Source organism: Petaurus breviceps, unplaced genomic scaffold (assembly GCF_028583685.1).
Source record: "Petaurus breviceps papuanus isolate PSGF00001 unplaced genomic scaffold, PetGlider_PUasm1.0 79, whole genome shotgun sequence".
Taxonomy (NCBI): Eukaryota; Metazoa; Chordata; class Mammalia; order Diprotodontia; family Petauridae; genus Petaurus; species Petaurus breviceps.
Genome location: NW_027186523.1, coordinates 421,818 through 438,996, shown reverse-complemented (window position 1 = coordinate 438,996; position 17,179 = coordinate 421,818). Strand labels below are relative to the sequence as shown.

The following is a 17,179-nucleotide window of genomic DNA, read 5'->3' as shown; positions in this document are numbered from 1 at the left end:
TTATTCCCTCTGAGGTTTTAGAAGTAAGAAAAGCTTCCCATTATTCTCCTTTCAGATTCTCTACTGTTGCAAAAGAAATACTTATGTTCATATGTATATAATAGCAGGCAGAACACTGCCCATACTAAAAAGATGAGACTCCTTTCAATCTTCATTTTATACCTGCTTTGTGTCTTCTTGCAACTCTTGGCTCTAAGCCCTTAGGAAAGCAGCATCGAGAATAGAGAATACCAACTGAAAGCAGTATGATATAATAGAAAGAGTCCAAGACTTGGAGTCAGGAGATCATTGGGTTTGAATGCCCTCCCCCCATGCAAAATAGCATTCCAGTGAATAGAACTTGTATCTCAGACCTCCTAATGCTTAACCCAGTCTTCTTTCAGGGGCTAAAAGATAAAATTATTGGTATTATCTATGGAGACAAATGTACCATGTTGGTTTAAATTTAAGCCACACCTTTCCTTTAATTCAAACTTTAAAAAAGCCTGAGTATAATGTATAATCATATTTTTAGTACCATGGATAGGGAAACCATGATCTATAAAGAGATCTCTAAAATGACGTAGAACTTCTTTATTCTACCGTAACCGTTTTAATGGATAGGAAAAATATATCTTGAATCTATTGTCTGGGATTTTTAAAAACAACTTCCTTGCAAATGCCATGGATGCTAGTGAAAGTAGCACTATGAGAAGATAGGAGGATCAGAAAAATGGCACACATCCATTTGTCCTTTTGTCTGGACCTGTGTACAGGAACTTCCTCTACCAATGCAACTCAGCACCTTCTCTGCAACATGTAGCTTTAGAGAATTGCCTGACATGCTGAGAGGTTAAGTGACTTGCCTAGGGCCACACAGACAGGGTGTGTCAGAGGTAAGACTTGAACCCAGGTCGCACTGAATCTGAGGACAGCTCTCTATCCACTAAATCCCTCTTTGCTTTCCTTTCTCTATGTAGACTTACTTTCAAAGAGATCTCATTTTCTTGTATTTGTATCCCCAATGCCTAGCACAGTGCCTGACACCTAGTTGGTTCTTTTTTTTTTTTGGAGGGGAAGATGGCAAGGCAGTTGGGGTTAAGTGACTTGCCCAAGGCCACACGGCTAGTTAAGTGTCAAGTGCCTGAGGCTGGATTTGAACTCAGGTCCTCTTGACTCCAGGGCCAGTACTCTATTCACTGTGCAACCTTAGTTGGTTCTTAATAAATTTTTGTTGATTAGTTTTAGGGATTTATCTTATATTTGGTGGAAGATTTTTACATAGCAACAAGATGATTTATCAGTAAGTGGGAAACAAGGGGTTAATAGAACTCTTCTCCAAATTATCATATTCTCTGTGTTACTGCTGTGGGCTATCTTCAGTTATAGACTCTTATCCCATTTATCTTTAAAGAAAGTCTTCCCAATGCAGAGATATCATCACATCTGTTTTATTACAGAAAAGCAGTTTGCAGAGATCAGGTTTTTCAGAAATCAGAGTTCCTTAAAATGTCCACATTCAAGGATGATAGAATGTGAAATAGTTTCAAAGGAATGCCAAATCATGCTTGACTATCCTTAAGTGTCTCATCTGTATGTTCTCACATATGTGCCTGATCTTCATATTCATCAGTATGGATGAATTCTAGAATAAAGAAGATTTCAAAAATAATCATTTAATGTGTTATCATTTAAAAAATTCAAGGCATTTATAATGTGCACACGATGATTGATGAGCATTATAATGATCAGTTATTTTATATAAAATTATGTAGAAGCAGAATATTTGTGGAATGTTGTCCTTTCAAAGAAAATTGAAGTTTGGGATCACTTGTAGCTCAAAGGAGAGGCACACGTCTGACATGAGCAGGCTGCAGTGAGTTGGTATTGAAGAATAAGGTGAAGTAGAAATAACAAAAATGTCGCTAAAATAACGTGTGATTGAAAAGGAAGTTGTACTGCTTACATGGCAAGAATGAGGACTGGCAAGTGAACAGCCTTAGCTATTCCTTTGGCATAGTTACGTTGTTGAAAGAAAGTGAGGAAGATGCCGAGGACACTGGATGGATCCTTGGTAGTGAGTTTATAGGAAGACAAGAACTACATAGGCTGGGTTGCAATCTGCATTGGAGGGAATATTGATGAGCTTACAGAATCAGTTGAACATTTGAGTATATTTTATAGAAAATTATTATCTGTACATTTAAACTTTCATGAAGTTAAAATTAAGACTAACATTTTTATTGATTTTTTTTCAGCCCTCTTTCTTTATTGGGTCATGGCCTTTATCACAAAAACAATAAAATTAGTTAAGTACTGTCAGCTTGGTTTGGGAGTATCTGAGCTTCGCTTCTGCATCACAGGAATGATGGTCATCCTCAATGGATTATTGATGGCTGTGGAGATCAATGTCATTCGAGTTAGGGTAAGTAAGTGTTTTATGATTTGTGTTTCATTTCATAGGTGTCCTTGATTCTACTAAAAATAACCTAATAATTTTTCAGCTGTCTTGAGGGGCAGGATGGTGTATCAGCAATGCCATATTCACAATGCTTATGGAAATTACAGATATGCTGATATAATTATCCATCACAAAATACATCATGCTTGCCATATGGGGGAATAAGCTAGAAAATGTATTAAGATACCAAAAGACTGAGTCCCAAAACCAGAAAGTGAAAGCCATCAGAGTTGTTATGAAATTGGCACAGGTAGATAAAGTAGAAAGCACCCACATTCTCAAGCCTTTAAAACAGAACAGGCTACCTCAGGCAAAGGTCCTCCTCTCCCCACTCACAGCAACCACCCAGCGTCCAGGAAGCATGCTCCCAGCAGCTCCGGTCCCTGGCAGTCCTCAGCAGGAGTCCTTAGCAGAAATTCTGGCTGACTCAAAAGCGGCTTCGCACTGCCGCCGCCGCTGCCTCTGCTGCTGCTGCCACCGTCGCCACCACTGCTAGCCACTGCAGGAACTCTAGTTTGGCTTGCGCTTCCTCTTGCTCCGCCCCTTCCTGCTACGTCAGCAAGTCCAATGGGGCATGGAAGATCTTTAAATCCCATAACCCTTACAGAGGGGGAGAGAGAGACAGAGAGAGAGAGAGAGACAGAGAGGGGGAGAGAGGGAGAGAGGGAGAGGGAGAGAGAAAGACAGAGAGACAGAGAGAGAGACAGAGAGGGGGAGAGAGGGAGAGAGGGAGAGAGAAAGACAGAGAGAAAGACAGAGAGAGAGACAGAGAGAGACAGAGAGACAGAGAGACAGAGACAGAGAGACAGAGAGAGAAACAAAGAAAGAGAGAGAGAGAGGAGTATTCATGGAAAAAACTGAATTATTTACAAATTAAAGAAAGCTTTTTCTTGTGATACCTATTATCATGTTATTGTATCTTTGTAACATGTCCTCAGGGCCCATGCTATGTTGTACATTATATAGTGTACACCTGATAATTCTGTTGTATAGCACTTTGGACAAAGTATGAATTAGATCTAGGTGAATTAAATTCCAACTCCTGTTTGACTATTTTATAGTGAGTTATCAGTATGTATACTTTGAAAATGCTGAATTTCCAATAGAGTACTTAGACATACGATGGGTATTTAAGAACAATGAACCAAGATCAGACAGCTCAGTGATTAGGCCTGATTAACTAAACCATGTTAAGTCTGGACAATCAGTTGCCTTTTTTTTAATAATAGAGGGGACTTTCATCAGAGATGAGCAAGGCATTTCTGTGCCTGAGGAAAAAATTGAAAATGCTTTACATTTGTGTTAGTATCTACTAGGAGATTTGAGACTTCACTGTTACACACACAATTAGATTTATAAAATAATTACATACCTGTTATGAAGTGTGGAATTTTCTGGCATTAAACTATATTTATGAAAAATATTACATCCATCATTGAGACAGTATGTATTGCACCCTGGATGTCTAACTACTTTGGTTGATCCAGTTCTCAGCTCTGTTTACAAGCTAGCAATAATGAAACCACTGACCACTGAATGCTATGACTATGATTAACCTGCAAAACTCATGGGGTCTTTGGCAGTTGCACAGTTAATTTGAACATATGTGAAGTAGATCATTCAAGTCTTGAAGATTTTTTTGAATTTCTAATTTATACATGTTAGCAGCCTATATTGATTAAATTAAATCACATAATTACCCAAGATTATTCAGTGAGTTGTATGAAGGTAACCAGTGTTGAGTGAGTAGTGACTTTGCTTTATCTTATCTCTGAAAGCTCAGATAATAAGGCATCACCAGGCCATTGAAGGACTGACCCATGATCTATCAGGCAGTGGTTGTGTTAATATATTTCTCTAGGACCTCAAGAATTTTTCACACTTAAAGAAGGAAATATAAGGATATTATTACCACTTACAGAACAGGAAAGCTGGGCAAAGTGACTTGTCAGAGATAAATATCAGAGCCAAGGCTTGAACCCATGTGACTATAAGATCAGTGCTGAGTAAAACTGTGGTGTCTCTTTTGACATAGTCTTTTTTTTTCTTTTTAAATGATTTATTGATGCTTTTTTAAGAAAAGAAGCACCACTGACATTTCCTACTGATACTTTGCACAAAATATTCCTATTTATTTTTAATTTTCCTATTTGTATTTTTTATTTTGAGATCACATTAAATTCTGAATATACCCCTCCTCTCTCTCTACCCAGGGCATTATCCTTTGTAACAAAGACTTAAATATTTTATTAAAAAAGAGGGAAAAAATTAGTTCACCAAAAATACTGAATGCATTAACTGTGTCCAAATATATAGACAGCATTTTACATTGATAGTCCCTCCCCTCATCAGTGGAAGGAGGAAAATGTATTTTCTTAACTTTTCTGTGGGCCAAGATCGGTCATTTCGATTATACAGGAGAACCCTACTTTGTAACAAATAAGTACAGTCAGGCAAAATAAATCGCATTAACCATAAAATGCATGCCTCATTCCAAACATATCCAGTCACTCGGTAAGGACACCAAACCATTAGTTCTCTGAAGTTACAGTTGATCACTACATTGATCTGAATTCCGAAGTCTATCAGGATTGTTTTCTTTTACATGATTGAAGTAATTATGGACATTTTCTCCTGTTTCTGCATCAGTTTGCAAACGTCTTTCCAAGTTTATCTGAATTCTCCACACCTGTCATTATGTCATGATAATACTGCATTACTTTCCTATGCCACACATTATTCAGCCATTACTCAGTCGATGGATGGATACTCAGCTTTCCTCCTAGTTCTCTACTAGTCCAAAAGCCAAGCTATAAATATTTTTGTAGATATCTGACCTTTATATCTTTGACTTTATTGGGACATTTGTCTCCTGGAGGTATCTCTGGGTATAGTATAATTCCAAACTCTTTTCCAGAATTGTTGAACTGATTCATAGCTTCACTTGTAATATCTCAGTGTGCCTACCAGCATATTCCTTATCAATCTTTTCTAGCTATTTAATTCTACTTCTCAACTTCTGGCTAAAGTGATTTCTCAGGAGGCATTAAATTACTTTTTTTTAACTAAGAAATGCATATTCAGAGACTTCTCTTTATCATTATTCTCTTTGAGTAATGTTCCCTTTCCTTTTTTTCCTTTACCTCGTACCAGGATTTTAAGTGTGCCCAGGAATTGAATTGGATAAGGAAAGGAGTGGGAATAAACATCATTAATTAAGTACCAGCTATGTGCTACACATTATGCTAAGCTCATTAAAAGTATTATCTTATTTGATCCTTGCAATTCTGCAAGGTAGTAGTCCTGTCATTATCCCCAATTTTGCAGTTGAAATAACTGAGGCAAACAGAGGTTAAGTGACATGTCCAGGGTCATACTGCTGGTAAGTTTCTAAGGTCAGCTTTAAACTTGGGTCTTACTGTCTCTGGGCCTGGTACTCCATCCACTGTGCCACCAACTCTAAAAACTTAAAAATCTAAAAACCAAAAAAGCTTAAAATCTAGTGCAGTTTTGAGCTTTAAGTTGGTAAAGCTAAGTTATTTAAGTTTTAAGTTATTACAATGCAAAACTGCACTTAGGCTTTTGGGATCCTGTAGAGACTTTAAATCATTATATATTTATAAATATGTATGTGCTTTAAGAAAACAGAATCACTAAAAATAAAATTTATCAACCAGATAATTGTATTTGTATGTGTATTTGTATATGTGTGCATGTGTACATATATTTATGGCATAAGGGAAAGTGTCATGGGACGTAGGTCCAAATCTTGGTTCTTTGTATTACTTCCCATTTGATATTGGGTTAATTTTTACTTTCCTATGCTTCAATTTCCTCGTTCGTAAACTGAGGAGATTTATCTAGATGTTCTCTCAGGTCTCCACCAGCTTCAGATCTGATCTTATGATTCATTTCATGTGAATAAAAATATAAATGACTGTCGATAAAAAGTTATCATCATACATTTAAGTATTTGTTTTTGTATCATCAACTGTATGGAACAGGGAAACTTAAACCTGAAATGGCTACAGCTGAAGGGACCTGCAGAAAGTTAATTGATTTTATAAAACTGAACTTAGGCAAAATTAATGTCCAATTAATATAGCATTTTAGTGATTGCACAGTTTGAAGTGCACTGAAACCAATCAGCTGGACCTTTTTTAATCAATCATAGTAGGAATCACTGCCAAATAGGAGTAAATAAGAAATAGAGCGGTTTACCTGGATAATTGTCCTGCCTGAGTCCTTTTTAACTTCACTGATGAGGTCTTTGTTCTGACATTGCTTAGGTCTCTTTAAAACGGGGTGAAATTCCCTTGACAAGATGAAATCATGGATAATAAAAATAGCTAACAGTTAAAGAATAGTTTCAGTTTTGCCAAGTATAAAATTTGCAAAAATTTATATTTTCTTATTTAATTCTCACACCAAAATTGTGAGGTAGGTGGTAGTATCCCCATTTCACAGAAATGGAAAACGAGACTGTGAGAAATTAAATGAATGACCAAATAGCTAATAAGTGTGTTTGATCCAGGATTTGAAGTCAGGTCTTCCTGACTTCAAGTTCAGCACTCTATGCATTAAGCTGCCTAGCTTCCTCAAGTCAAGGATAAGATGTTGTCATGGTAGAAAAAAAACCCCAAAACTCAGAACTCCAAAACAAAAAACTAAAATAACCATCACGTTTTTTGTGTCTAGGTTTGCCTGTGGTATGTTGTCTCTTTTTTGAAGTTCCCTCTCCTTGAATTTCTTTGTCTTGCTTGTTTATATAAAACACTAGAAACTTCCATGCCTATGAGTATATACCAAGTCTCTTACTAGCCAGTTTCCAGTGGTCCTCTGACTGTGTTATCAGAGAGAATAAAAAAAGAACTTCAGTGAGATCCTATCCTGCATCCCTATATGAGAGTACACTTACCAGTATCATTAAGATTCCCTGCTGTGAAAGTATTATAGAACTCAAGAGAGTTGGTGAAGGACAGAGACCTAGTAAAGACAAATCTGGGTACAGTCTTTCTGGAAGACTGTTGTTAACTCCAAAGGGCAATTAGGTGGTGCAGTGGATAGAACTGGAGTCAGGAGGAGCTGGGTTAAAATCTGACCTCAGATACTTATTAGCTGTGTGACCCTGGGCAAGTCACTTCACCTTATTTGCCTCAGTTTCCTCATGTATAAAATGAGCTAGAGAAGGAAATGGTAAACCACTCCAGTATCTTTGCCAAGAAAGCCCCAGATTGGGTCATGAAGAGTCAGACATGACTGAAAAGTGACTGAACAACAAAATAGTAAGGAAGGAAAGGAATATTTATTAAGTACCGAATCAGTCTGTGCCAAGCACTGTGATAAGTGTAATACAAATATTATCTCACTGATCCTCACAACAGTTCAGGAAGGTACATTGTCTTAGTCTCATTTTACAGTTGAGGTAACTGAGGTAGACAGAGGTTAAGTGACTTACCCAGGGTCATACAAGACAGTGTCTGAGGTTGGATTTGAAATCAGGTCTTCCTGACTTTAGGCCCAGAATTCTATGCCACCTAAATTGCCTCAAGCAGAAAGAGTACTTGATTGAATGCAGTAGACCTGGGCTAGAGTCCTTTATTTGCCATGTATTAGCTGTGTGATTGGGCACATCTGCCAATTTCTTTAGCCTTAGTTTCCTCATTGGTAAAACTGACATAATAATGACCTTTCAAAGTTGTAACAAAAGTGAATTATAAGGTACTATAGAAACATGAACTGCTATTATTGTTTTTTATCAATTAAAGTGCTCAAAGCGATTGAGAGGACATGTCTCATAGATGGAGAATTTTTCTTGGTGTCAGAAGCTGTAGGTTCAAAGACTGTCTCTGGTGCATACTATCCTGGTGACCAGGAGCAAATCATTTAACCTCTTAATGCCAAAGGCAACTTTTTTAACATTCTAAGTTATGGATTTCTTTCTGATCTTTGTGATGTTTATATTCTTCACCCTCCAACAAAACCATCACCAGCACCACTGTAATATCCCAGAAGCAAAATCCAAACCAAAAAAGTTGTTCCAAAAAAAATGTAGCAAATATGAAATATATTTAATCTAGGTGACACATGTATAAGTAATTTGTATCACTTGATGGTCTGTGGTGATATTTTTTTTCTTTTTACAGAGATATGTATTTTTTATGAAGCCTCAAAAAGTAAAGCCTCCTGAAGACCTTCAGGATCTCGGTGTGAGATTTCTTCAGCCATTTGTGAATTTGCTTTCAAAGGCCACATACTGGTGGATGAACACACTTATCATATCAGCCCACAAAAAACCTATCGATTTGAAAGCAATTGGAAAACTGCCTATAGCAATGAGGGCAATGACAAATTATGTTTGCCTGAAGGATGCGTATGAAGACCAAAAGGTAAAAAATGACCCGTTTTGTTCTGTTCTCGCGAATTTAATGAGCTGTCAGATGAATCCCACGTGCACAAGCTTATCAGCGGGGTAGACGACCTTGTTCTTCTCTCCTCAGTAGGCTAAGTCCCCCCATACACATAAGACTCGTGACACATTGTGCTTGCTGCACAGAACAGCCCAGTCCAGCGAAGTGAATACTTTGGTCAGTTTCAAGTGGAAGATAAGGGAGATGTTGCCGAGAAGAGAGATGAAACACTTGGTCAGCTGTGCATGGACCAGATTAAAAAGTCACTGGGAAATATTTTTTTTAATTTAAATTTATTTATGTACTTTGCAACATTCAGTTCCACAATCCCTCGAGTTTTAAATTTGCTTCCCCTCCCTTTTCTCCCCTCCCCCTCTCATCTCCATTCCCACTCCCATAGTGGCATGCAATCAAATATAAGTTCTACAAATACGTTCACATTGAACATTAGTCAAGTTGTAAAGAAGGATTATAACCAGTGGAGTGAACGGTGAGAAAGAAGTGACGAAATAAAACAGAACACAAAAGAGAGAGAGTGAGTAGTTTGCTTCAATCTGCATTCAGACTGTAGATATTTCTCTGGATGTGGATATCCCTTTCCATCAGGAATCCTTTGTCTTCTAACCTTGTATTGCTGAGAGGAGCCCTCACTGGGAAATATTTGACAAAATAAATGAAACTGTAATCAAACAAATAATGTTACATTAAAAAAACCAAGTCAATATGCAGCTCATGGGAATGATTTTACACAGATTAATGGCGCTTGTTTCTATTTGAGTTGGATGCCACTGTTTTAGAAGATATTAAAACTTCAGGTATTACAGGAGAGCTATTATTTCTACGTTCCCCTTGAATCAAGGATTCTGTAACATCTAAAGGGCAAGCATAGAAAAAATCGCTCAGCTGTCAGTTCATGGAAGATATAAAGATGTGTTTTCTTTTCTCTGTGGACAAGAGGAAATGGTACTATCAATCTTTTATGTGAGAAAATATTAATTAAGCTTGATTTTTGTAGGATATACATATGCTTGCATTTCAATTCTACTGTGCCTTATGTTGAAAAATCTTATGTGAAATAGATGATACATATTCATATGGTAAGGATTTTTAAAATTAATAAATAGAGAATTACATCAATTCATTCTGAAATGAGAAAGTTAGTAGCTCATACTTGAAAAACTATCATATGAGCTTTCTCTTCTTGACCCTGCAGAGTAGAACTAGAATTTACCTCAATCGATCTGTGGCCTTTGTTCTTTTGAGACAAAGGGCTATGGCTAATGTAGTGAAAGCAAGGAAGTCGATTTCAACTCAATGTAAGGAGAAAAAAACGTGCTAATGATCAGATCTGTCCAAAAGCAGAGTCAGTTGCATTAGCATGGGATTTAGAGCTACAAGGGCCTCTTGGAGAGCATTGAGTTAATTTTTTCATTTTAAAGATGAAATAACTGAAGCCCAGGAAAGTTCAGTGACTTATCCAGGGTTATGTAAGTAGTCAGTAAAGAGAACCCCCAATTTGGATGCAGGTCCAGGGTTTTTACCATATACCATAGTATATCGTATTTAGGAAGAGGAAATGCCTTGTTTCAGAGATCTTCAAGAAATGGCTAAATGAGGGGCAGCTATATGGTACAGTGAATGAAACACTGAACCTGGATTCAGGAGGACCTGAGTTCAAATCTGGCCTCAGACACTTACTAACTGTGTGACCCTGGGGAAGTTGCTAACTCCATTTGCCCCCCCCCCCCAAAAAAAAAAGGCTAGATGAAAACGTGTCAGAGTTATTGTAGATAGGATTCATGCTATGGTTAGGAGTTGGACTAGGTCATCTATGAGAAGTCCCTGCAGAATGAGAAGTCTGTTCAGACCTTGTAATCCTTAAATTGCATCATCTAGGTCCCTATCTCATATTCCTTTGTAAATCAACCAAAATGTTTCTTTGGAGACTTCCTCCCAGTTTTTATAGCCAGAGAGGACCTTTTAAAATATCACATATTGGAGTTTTCACAGATAGCTACATTTTACAAAATTTTAGTTGGAAGGGAACTTAGAGGCCATCTGGTGCAATCTATACCTGAAAAAGATTCCTCTAATGTATCTCTCATTTTGTCTTCTTATAGTTATTTACATAAACATTTAAAGAAACAATTATTATTTATATAAATATTTAAACATTTACTATGTGCTGCCCATTTAACTGCCTGGTAAAATGCATATACCTAGTCACAACTGCAAATTAGAACTTGCTCATTTGAAATATGGGTTGGTCTGTTCCAACTCTGAAATGTGTTGATTCTATGATTTCACAGTCAGCCTTCAATCATGAAACAAATTGTGGAGTATACCAGCTAATTCTTATAATACCACTAGTAGCAGGAGGAGGGGATGGTGAATTGATTCAAGAATTCATGGCTTCTGGGGCTTTTGTGTCATGTGACCAACAGACCAGACACTTTTTACAGTCCTCATGATCTCTCAAACTTCTCCAAAATAGGAAGAGACAAAACTACTTCAACTGTCTTCATGCTTAAAGGCGCCAACAACCCTAAAAGGTGAAAACATGATGAACTAATAACAGAGAAGGCTGATTTCTGACCCCTAATAAGCTCAGTTAGCATCCACTCCTCCATCAATCATCAAATCTGGCATCAGGGATGTACAAATCAATCCATGGGCTTGCAACAAAGCTCAACTTTCTCTTCCTCTCCTCCTAGTACAGGAGAAAACCAAAAGGCCTAAGCTTGCTCTGGATAGAACTGCAGCATGGCAGTACTTTGTGTTTCAAAAGTATTTCAGCAAGAGAATTGAAGAACAGAGGGAACTGAGGTAGGATGCCAGGGTAGGTGGCATATGTGGCAATCCACTAATCCTGGAGGAAAGGGGACTGTTATGAAAATGGGGTCAGTTTTGTCACCCTAGAAGTCACTTGTGGCAGATAGTGAGACCAGTGAACAGTCAATTGTAGGAGTGGAAGCTTTGATAGTTTTCAAGTCTGACCTCCAGGGAAACTGTCATCAAAGGAGTAAGAGAGTAAGCAATGTGGGAATATAAGGGAGAAAAAGAATTTAATTATGAAAGATCTCAGAAAAACTCAAAGACCTTGGACCTAAGCAAATAAAACAAGGATGATAATCAGAATAGAAGAGAATATGACCTCTAAATCCTTTAACCGATATGAATAGATATTGCAAGACAATGGAAAATGAACCAATGTCTGATGAGGTAGGGGAGCCTTGAATTCTCAAGAAAGCAAGGAACCACAGCAGGTTATTCCTGAAAGGTTTAAAAACAAAGGATGAATTGTAGAAGTAGAATTTATGGTTGAAAGCAGAAATAAGGTGGAGCAGTGTAGACAGCATGTTGAGTTTAGAGTTAGGAAGATCTTACTAGCTGTGTAACTTTAAGCAGGTCACTTAACCTTGTTGTGCCCAAGTTTCTGCCAGTTGAGGATAATAAGAGCATGCACCTCCCAAGGTTTTTGTTAGGGTTACATGGGATAATATGTGTTAAAAAGTAAAGACACATAGTCAGCTCTATATAAATGTGATTTTTAGCCGTTATTATAGAATAGAAAAGGATTTACTAGAATAGAATAAAAAAGTATGAAACACAGTAGCAGACCTCATTAAAGAAATAAAAGAACAGCTGCTTGGGAATGCAAATACATAGAAGAGAAGAATAATCTGGAAGGAGAGAAGCGATCCCCATACCAACAAAACGTATTGGTTGTCAAGATAGGATGTAAAGAGGAAATTTAAGGATCAGGAATCGTCCAGAAGAACACAAGTCCAAAAACTTGAACACAAGAATTTAAGAAATAATCCAAGAAAACAACCCAGAATTTCTGAACAGAAGAAATTCCAATTAAAACAAACTAAATCACCTCCCAGGGGAAAAACAACAACCTTAGCTGCAAACTCCAAGGCACACAGTAATGAAATTGAACAATTCTAATGACAAACAACAAATTTTGCAAGCAACCAGGAGAAAGAACTTCAAATGTAAAGGAAAAGAAATTTGAATTAATCAGGATTATTCTGCCCTTACCAGAAACTATATCAGGGAATTGAATAATGTATTCCAAAGAGAACTCAAGGTGACATACCTATCAAACAGCCTAACTTTTGATGAGAAAAAGGTAGCTTTTAAATAAAAAAGAGGAATTTAAAGCATTCCCATAAGGAAAACTAGATCTGAACAGGTTATTTGCTTTTCAAACACTATAGCAGCAATGCAAGAGATATATAAATACAGTAATCAAGGACAACCAAAAAAGAAACCTCACAAAGACAACTAATTTCTTCCTTAAAGTACACAAAAAGACAAGAATGAAAGTGGAAGTCAAAAGAAAAGAAGTGATTGGAAAACAGGCTTGGGACATCATGACCAGACCTCACAATACCCCACCTCCAGGTGACTCAGTGTTTTCTTGGGAACTAAATAACAGAATTCGAAGGTGCTTAGATAGAGCACTCATGCTGCCTCAGGAGAAAGGAAAAAATTAGAGTTCCTGAGGGCAACCCACCCAGGGGAGCAGGGGCTTAGAGAAATGATTTTTTGGCAAATGGGAGAAAATATTCATAGGGAAACAAAAGAGCAGTAATGAAGTGTAAGAGTAGGGGCATAATATAGTTCCTACCATGGGACAGTATTCTGTCCTATATATCAACTGCAGGAATGAGTATTTCTGAGTGAGGCACAACAGAAAAAGGTGATTAGTAGGCAAGATCTACAAGATTTTATATGTAGAAACTGTTTAGAAGAAGGAACTCAAAATAAGTACTTTAAAAACTTTAATTCCATGAAGAATACAGAAAATAAAGAAGGAATAATTAAGTATGAGGGCCATGAATCAAAATAATAGAATAAACAGAAAAAGAAGATAAATAATGAAGAGGATGATGGAAAAATCCATTATAGAAAAAGGTATCAAAAATGAAATTGAAAACTAACAAACTAAACACATTGAAGAGGATGACAGGGAGGGCGATTTTACTTGACTACTTAACTGAGAAGTAAAAAGGGACAATTAAATAAGTTAAGCAAAACTAGGAAAAGGCACAAAAAGTTGAAGAGAGAAAAGGCTTGAGGGGAAGGGGAAGACAATTAGTGGGAATAAAGTTGTTTTAAAGTAGATTAAAGAGTGATATATTGCATCAGAAGCAAAACCCCACAATCTGTAGCTTACAAGAAACATACCTACAAAGTTAAGGCATACACAAAATAAAAAAAAAGTGAGGTGATGGATCAAAATTAACCATGCATCAAGTGAATCCCCAAAAGCAGAAACTGATATCATTTTATAAGACAAAGCAAAAACAAAACAAAAACAAACAAACAAAAAAAGTTCACAATAGAAAAAGAGATAAACAAGATGACTACATTATGCTGAAAGGAACCATAGATAATGAACCAATAATAGTATTAAATTTATGTGTTTCTAATGTCTTAGCATCTAAGTTCATAAAAGAAAAAACAATTGAATTACAAGAAAATGTAGTCAATAATTCAATAGTAGAAGGAGTTTTCAAAAACCCTTTCTCAGTTCTGGACAAATCCAATAGAAAAATAAAGAAAAGAAAATACAAAAGTGAAAAATTGTTGCGCTAAAATTTAGAGCTAAAAGACTTACAAAAACTTTTAAATGAGATGCTAAAATACTTATATTGTAAGCAAATATTAAAGGTATTGTAAATAAATATTGGTATTGTAAACAAATACATTTATATAATATACGTATTATATATTTGCTTTTTGGAGGGCAGTTGGGGTTAAGTGACTTGCCCAAGGTCACACGACTAGTTTTTGTGTTGTGTCTGCGGCTGGATTTGAACTCAGGTCCTCCTGACTCCAGGGCTGGTGCTGTATTCACTGCGCCACCTAGTCGCCCTGTAAACAAATATTAAAAGGCAGAAATAATAAATACATCTTTTCCATACTATGATATACAAATAGTAGTTAGGGAGCACAAACACAAAAAGACATAGACCAAATATAGATTTAAAACTGAACCCTGAATAAAGAGTGGATCATAGAAGAAAACATAGAAGCAATTAATAATTATGTGAAAGAAAATTATAAAGACATATCAAAATATCTGCAATGCAGCTAAGGGGAAAAATAATATCCCTAGAGACATGCATGAACAAAATAGAAAAAGAGAAGATTAATGAACTTAATATGCATTCAAAAAGTCAGAAAGCCAGGAAATAAACCTAAGATAAACACAAAAGAGGAGAAATTAAAATTAGAGAATACATTTATCGAAACCAAAAATATTATAGATTTGATAAGTAAAACTAAAAACCAGTACTTTGATAAGACTAATAACATTGATAAATATTTAGACAGTTAACCTAATTAAAGAAGAGGGCAGAAAATCCAATGAACTAAACAATAAATGAACAAGATAAAAGCACAAAGTCAGAAGAAATTACAAAAGTTATCAGCAACTAATATGAATGGTACATTGAGAACACAAAGGAAATGGTGTGATATCTTCAAACATATTAAATACTAAAACTGACAGAAGGCCAAATAGGGATCTTAAACTACTCTCAGATAAATAAGTAGAACCACTTACTTGTAAAAGAACTACCAACAATACTCCCAATCCTGATGGTCTCACAAGATAATGCAAACTCCAAAAGTACAGTTAGTATGAATACAACACAAGTTATTAAAAAAAACTGAAAAAAATGCACTTTACTAGATTATTTTCATTAGACCAATGTAGTCCTAATCCCTAAATCAGGGAATGGTAAAGCTGTGAAGGAGAACTACAGAATAATATTATTAATGCATATTGATTCAAAAATTCCAATAAAATCATGCAAGTAGATAATACCAATTTATACAAGAGATCATTCATCTTGATCAAATTAGATTAATATTAGGGATGCAAGGATAGTTCAGCGTTAGGTAAAGAGAACATAAAATGATCCCAATTTGCTGGCATGATGTTTTACTTAAAATCCTAAGGAATTAGCAATTATACCAATTGAGACAATTAATAGCTTCAACAAAGTTGTAGGGCACAAAATAAGCTCTCAAAATCAATAGCAATTCTATTTAAAATTATATTTTTAGTATTATTTTTTTGAGTTCCAAATTCCGTTCCTCCCCTTAGCCCCTATCCCAACCATTGAGAAAGCAAGCAATGTAATTGTAATTATACATGTGAAGTTAAGATGCTATCCATTTCCAGATTGAGAACTGGTGAACTCTTAATACAGATTGAAGCACATACACTTCATTTTCTCTATATTTCTTGCTTTTTTGCAACATGGCTAATATGGAAATATATTTTACATGACTTCACATATATAATGAATATCATATTGCTTGCTTTCTCAATGGGTGCTCTTTGGGCATAGTTTCGAATTGTTCTCTAGAATGTCTAGAGCAGTTCATAACCACATCAACAGTGCATTAATGTAACTATTTTCTACATCCCCTCCAGCATTTATCATTTTCCTTCTGTCATGTTAGCCAATCTGATAGGTGTAAGGTGGTACATTGGATTTGTTTTAATTTTCATTTCTCTAATCCAGGGCTTCTTAAACCTTTTCCCACTCATAACCCCATAAGTACTTCTGAAAATGTGGGTCATGACCCCCATATGGGTCTATATTGATTAGTAATCAATAGTGATTTACAACAATTTTATATGACTATAGATAATTTTGATTTCTTCTTCTGAAAACTTCCTATTCATATCCTTTGACCGTTTTTCAATTGGGAAATGCCTCTCAATTTTTTTTATAAATTTGGTTCAGTTCTCTGTATATTTGAGAAATGAATCCTTTATCAGAGAAACTTGCTGTAAATTTCTGCTCTCTGCCCCCACCAGTTTCCTGTTTTGATTTCTGATTTTGGCTGTATTGGTTTTGTTTGCACAAAACTTTTTTAAAATTTTTAGGTAATCAAAATATTCTTTTTACATCCTGTGATCCTCTTAAGTTCTTCTTTGGTTATAAACTCTTTCTTTATCCATAGATATATTTTTCCATGCTTTCCTAATTTCTTTTTGATACCCTCCTTTATGTCTAAATCATGTACCCATTTTGACCTAATCTTTCATGCGTAAGTCCTGCTAAGGCTGCTGTCCAGTTTTCCTGCCAGTTTTTGTCTAGTAGTGAGCACTTCAAAACAAATTGCTTTTTTTTGGACATGTATTATGAAATTAATGTTTCAAGAAATGATAACTATGGTGTAACCTGAATGGATAATGGGGGAAATTATCATCATGTTAAAAAAACAATAAAAACACATCTTAAAAAGAGAAAAAGAGAATTTATGACTTTTATAAATGACAATCCACTATGTA

At 35.9% G+C, this 17,179-nt stretch overlaps 1 protein-coding gene across 4 annotated transcripts in view; it reads left to right on the top strand.

The window, feature by feature from the left end:
• Positions 1–17,179, top strand: part of LOC138175776 (ATP-binding cassette sub-family C member 9-like) — a 204,294-nt gene that overhangs the window by 26,901 nt on the left and 160,214 nt on the right. For all 4 annotated transcript variants that reach the window (XM_069106237.1, XM_069106236.1, XM_069106238.1 and 1 more), the window contains 2 exons: positions 2,238–2,404; positions 8,587–8,829. In XM_069106237.1, coding sequence (XP_068962338.1) covers positions 2,238–2,404; positions 8,587–8,829 — 410 coding nt within the window. The remainder of the gene's footprint in view (positions 1–2,237; positions 2,405–8,586; positions 8,830–17,179) is intronic.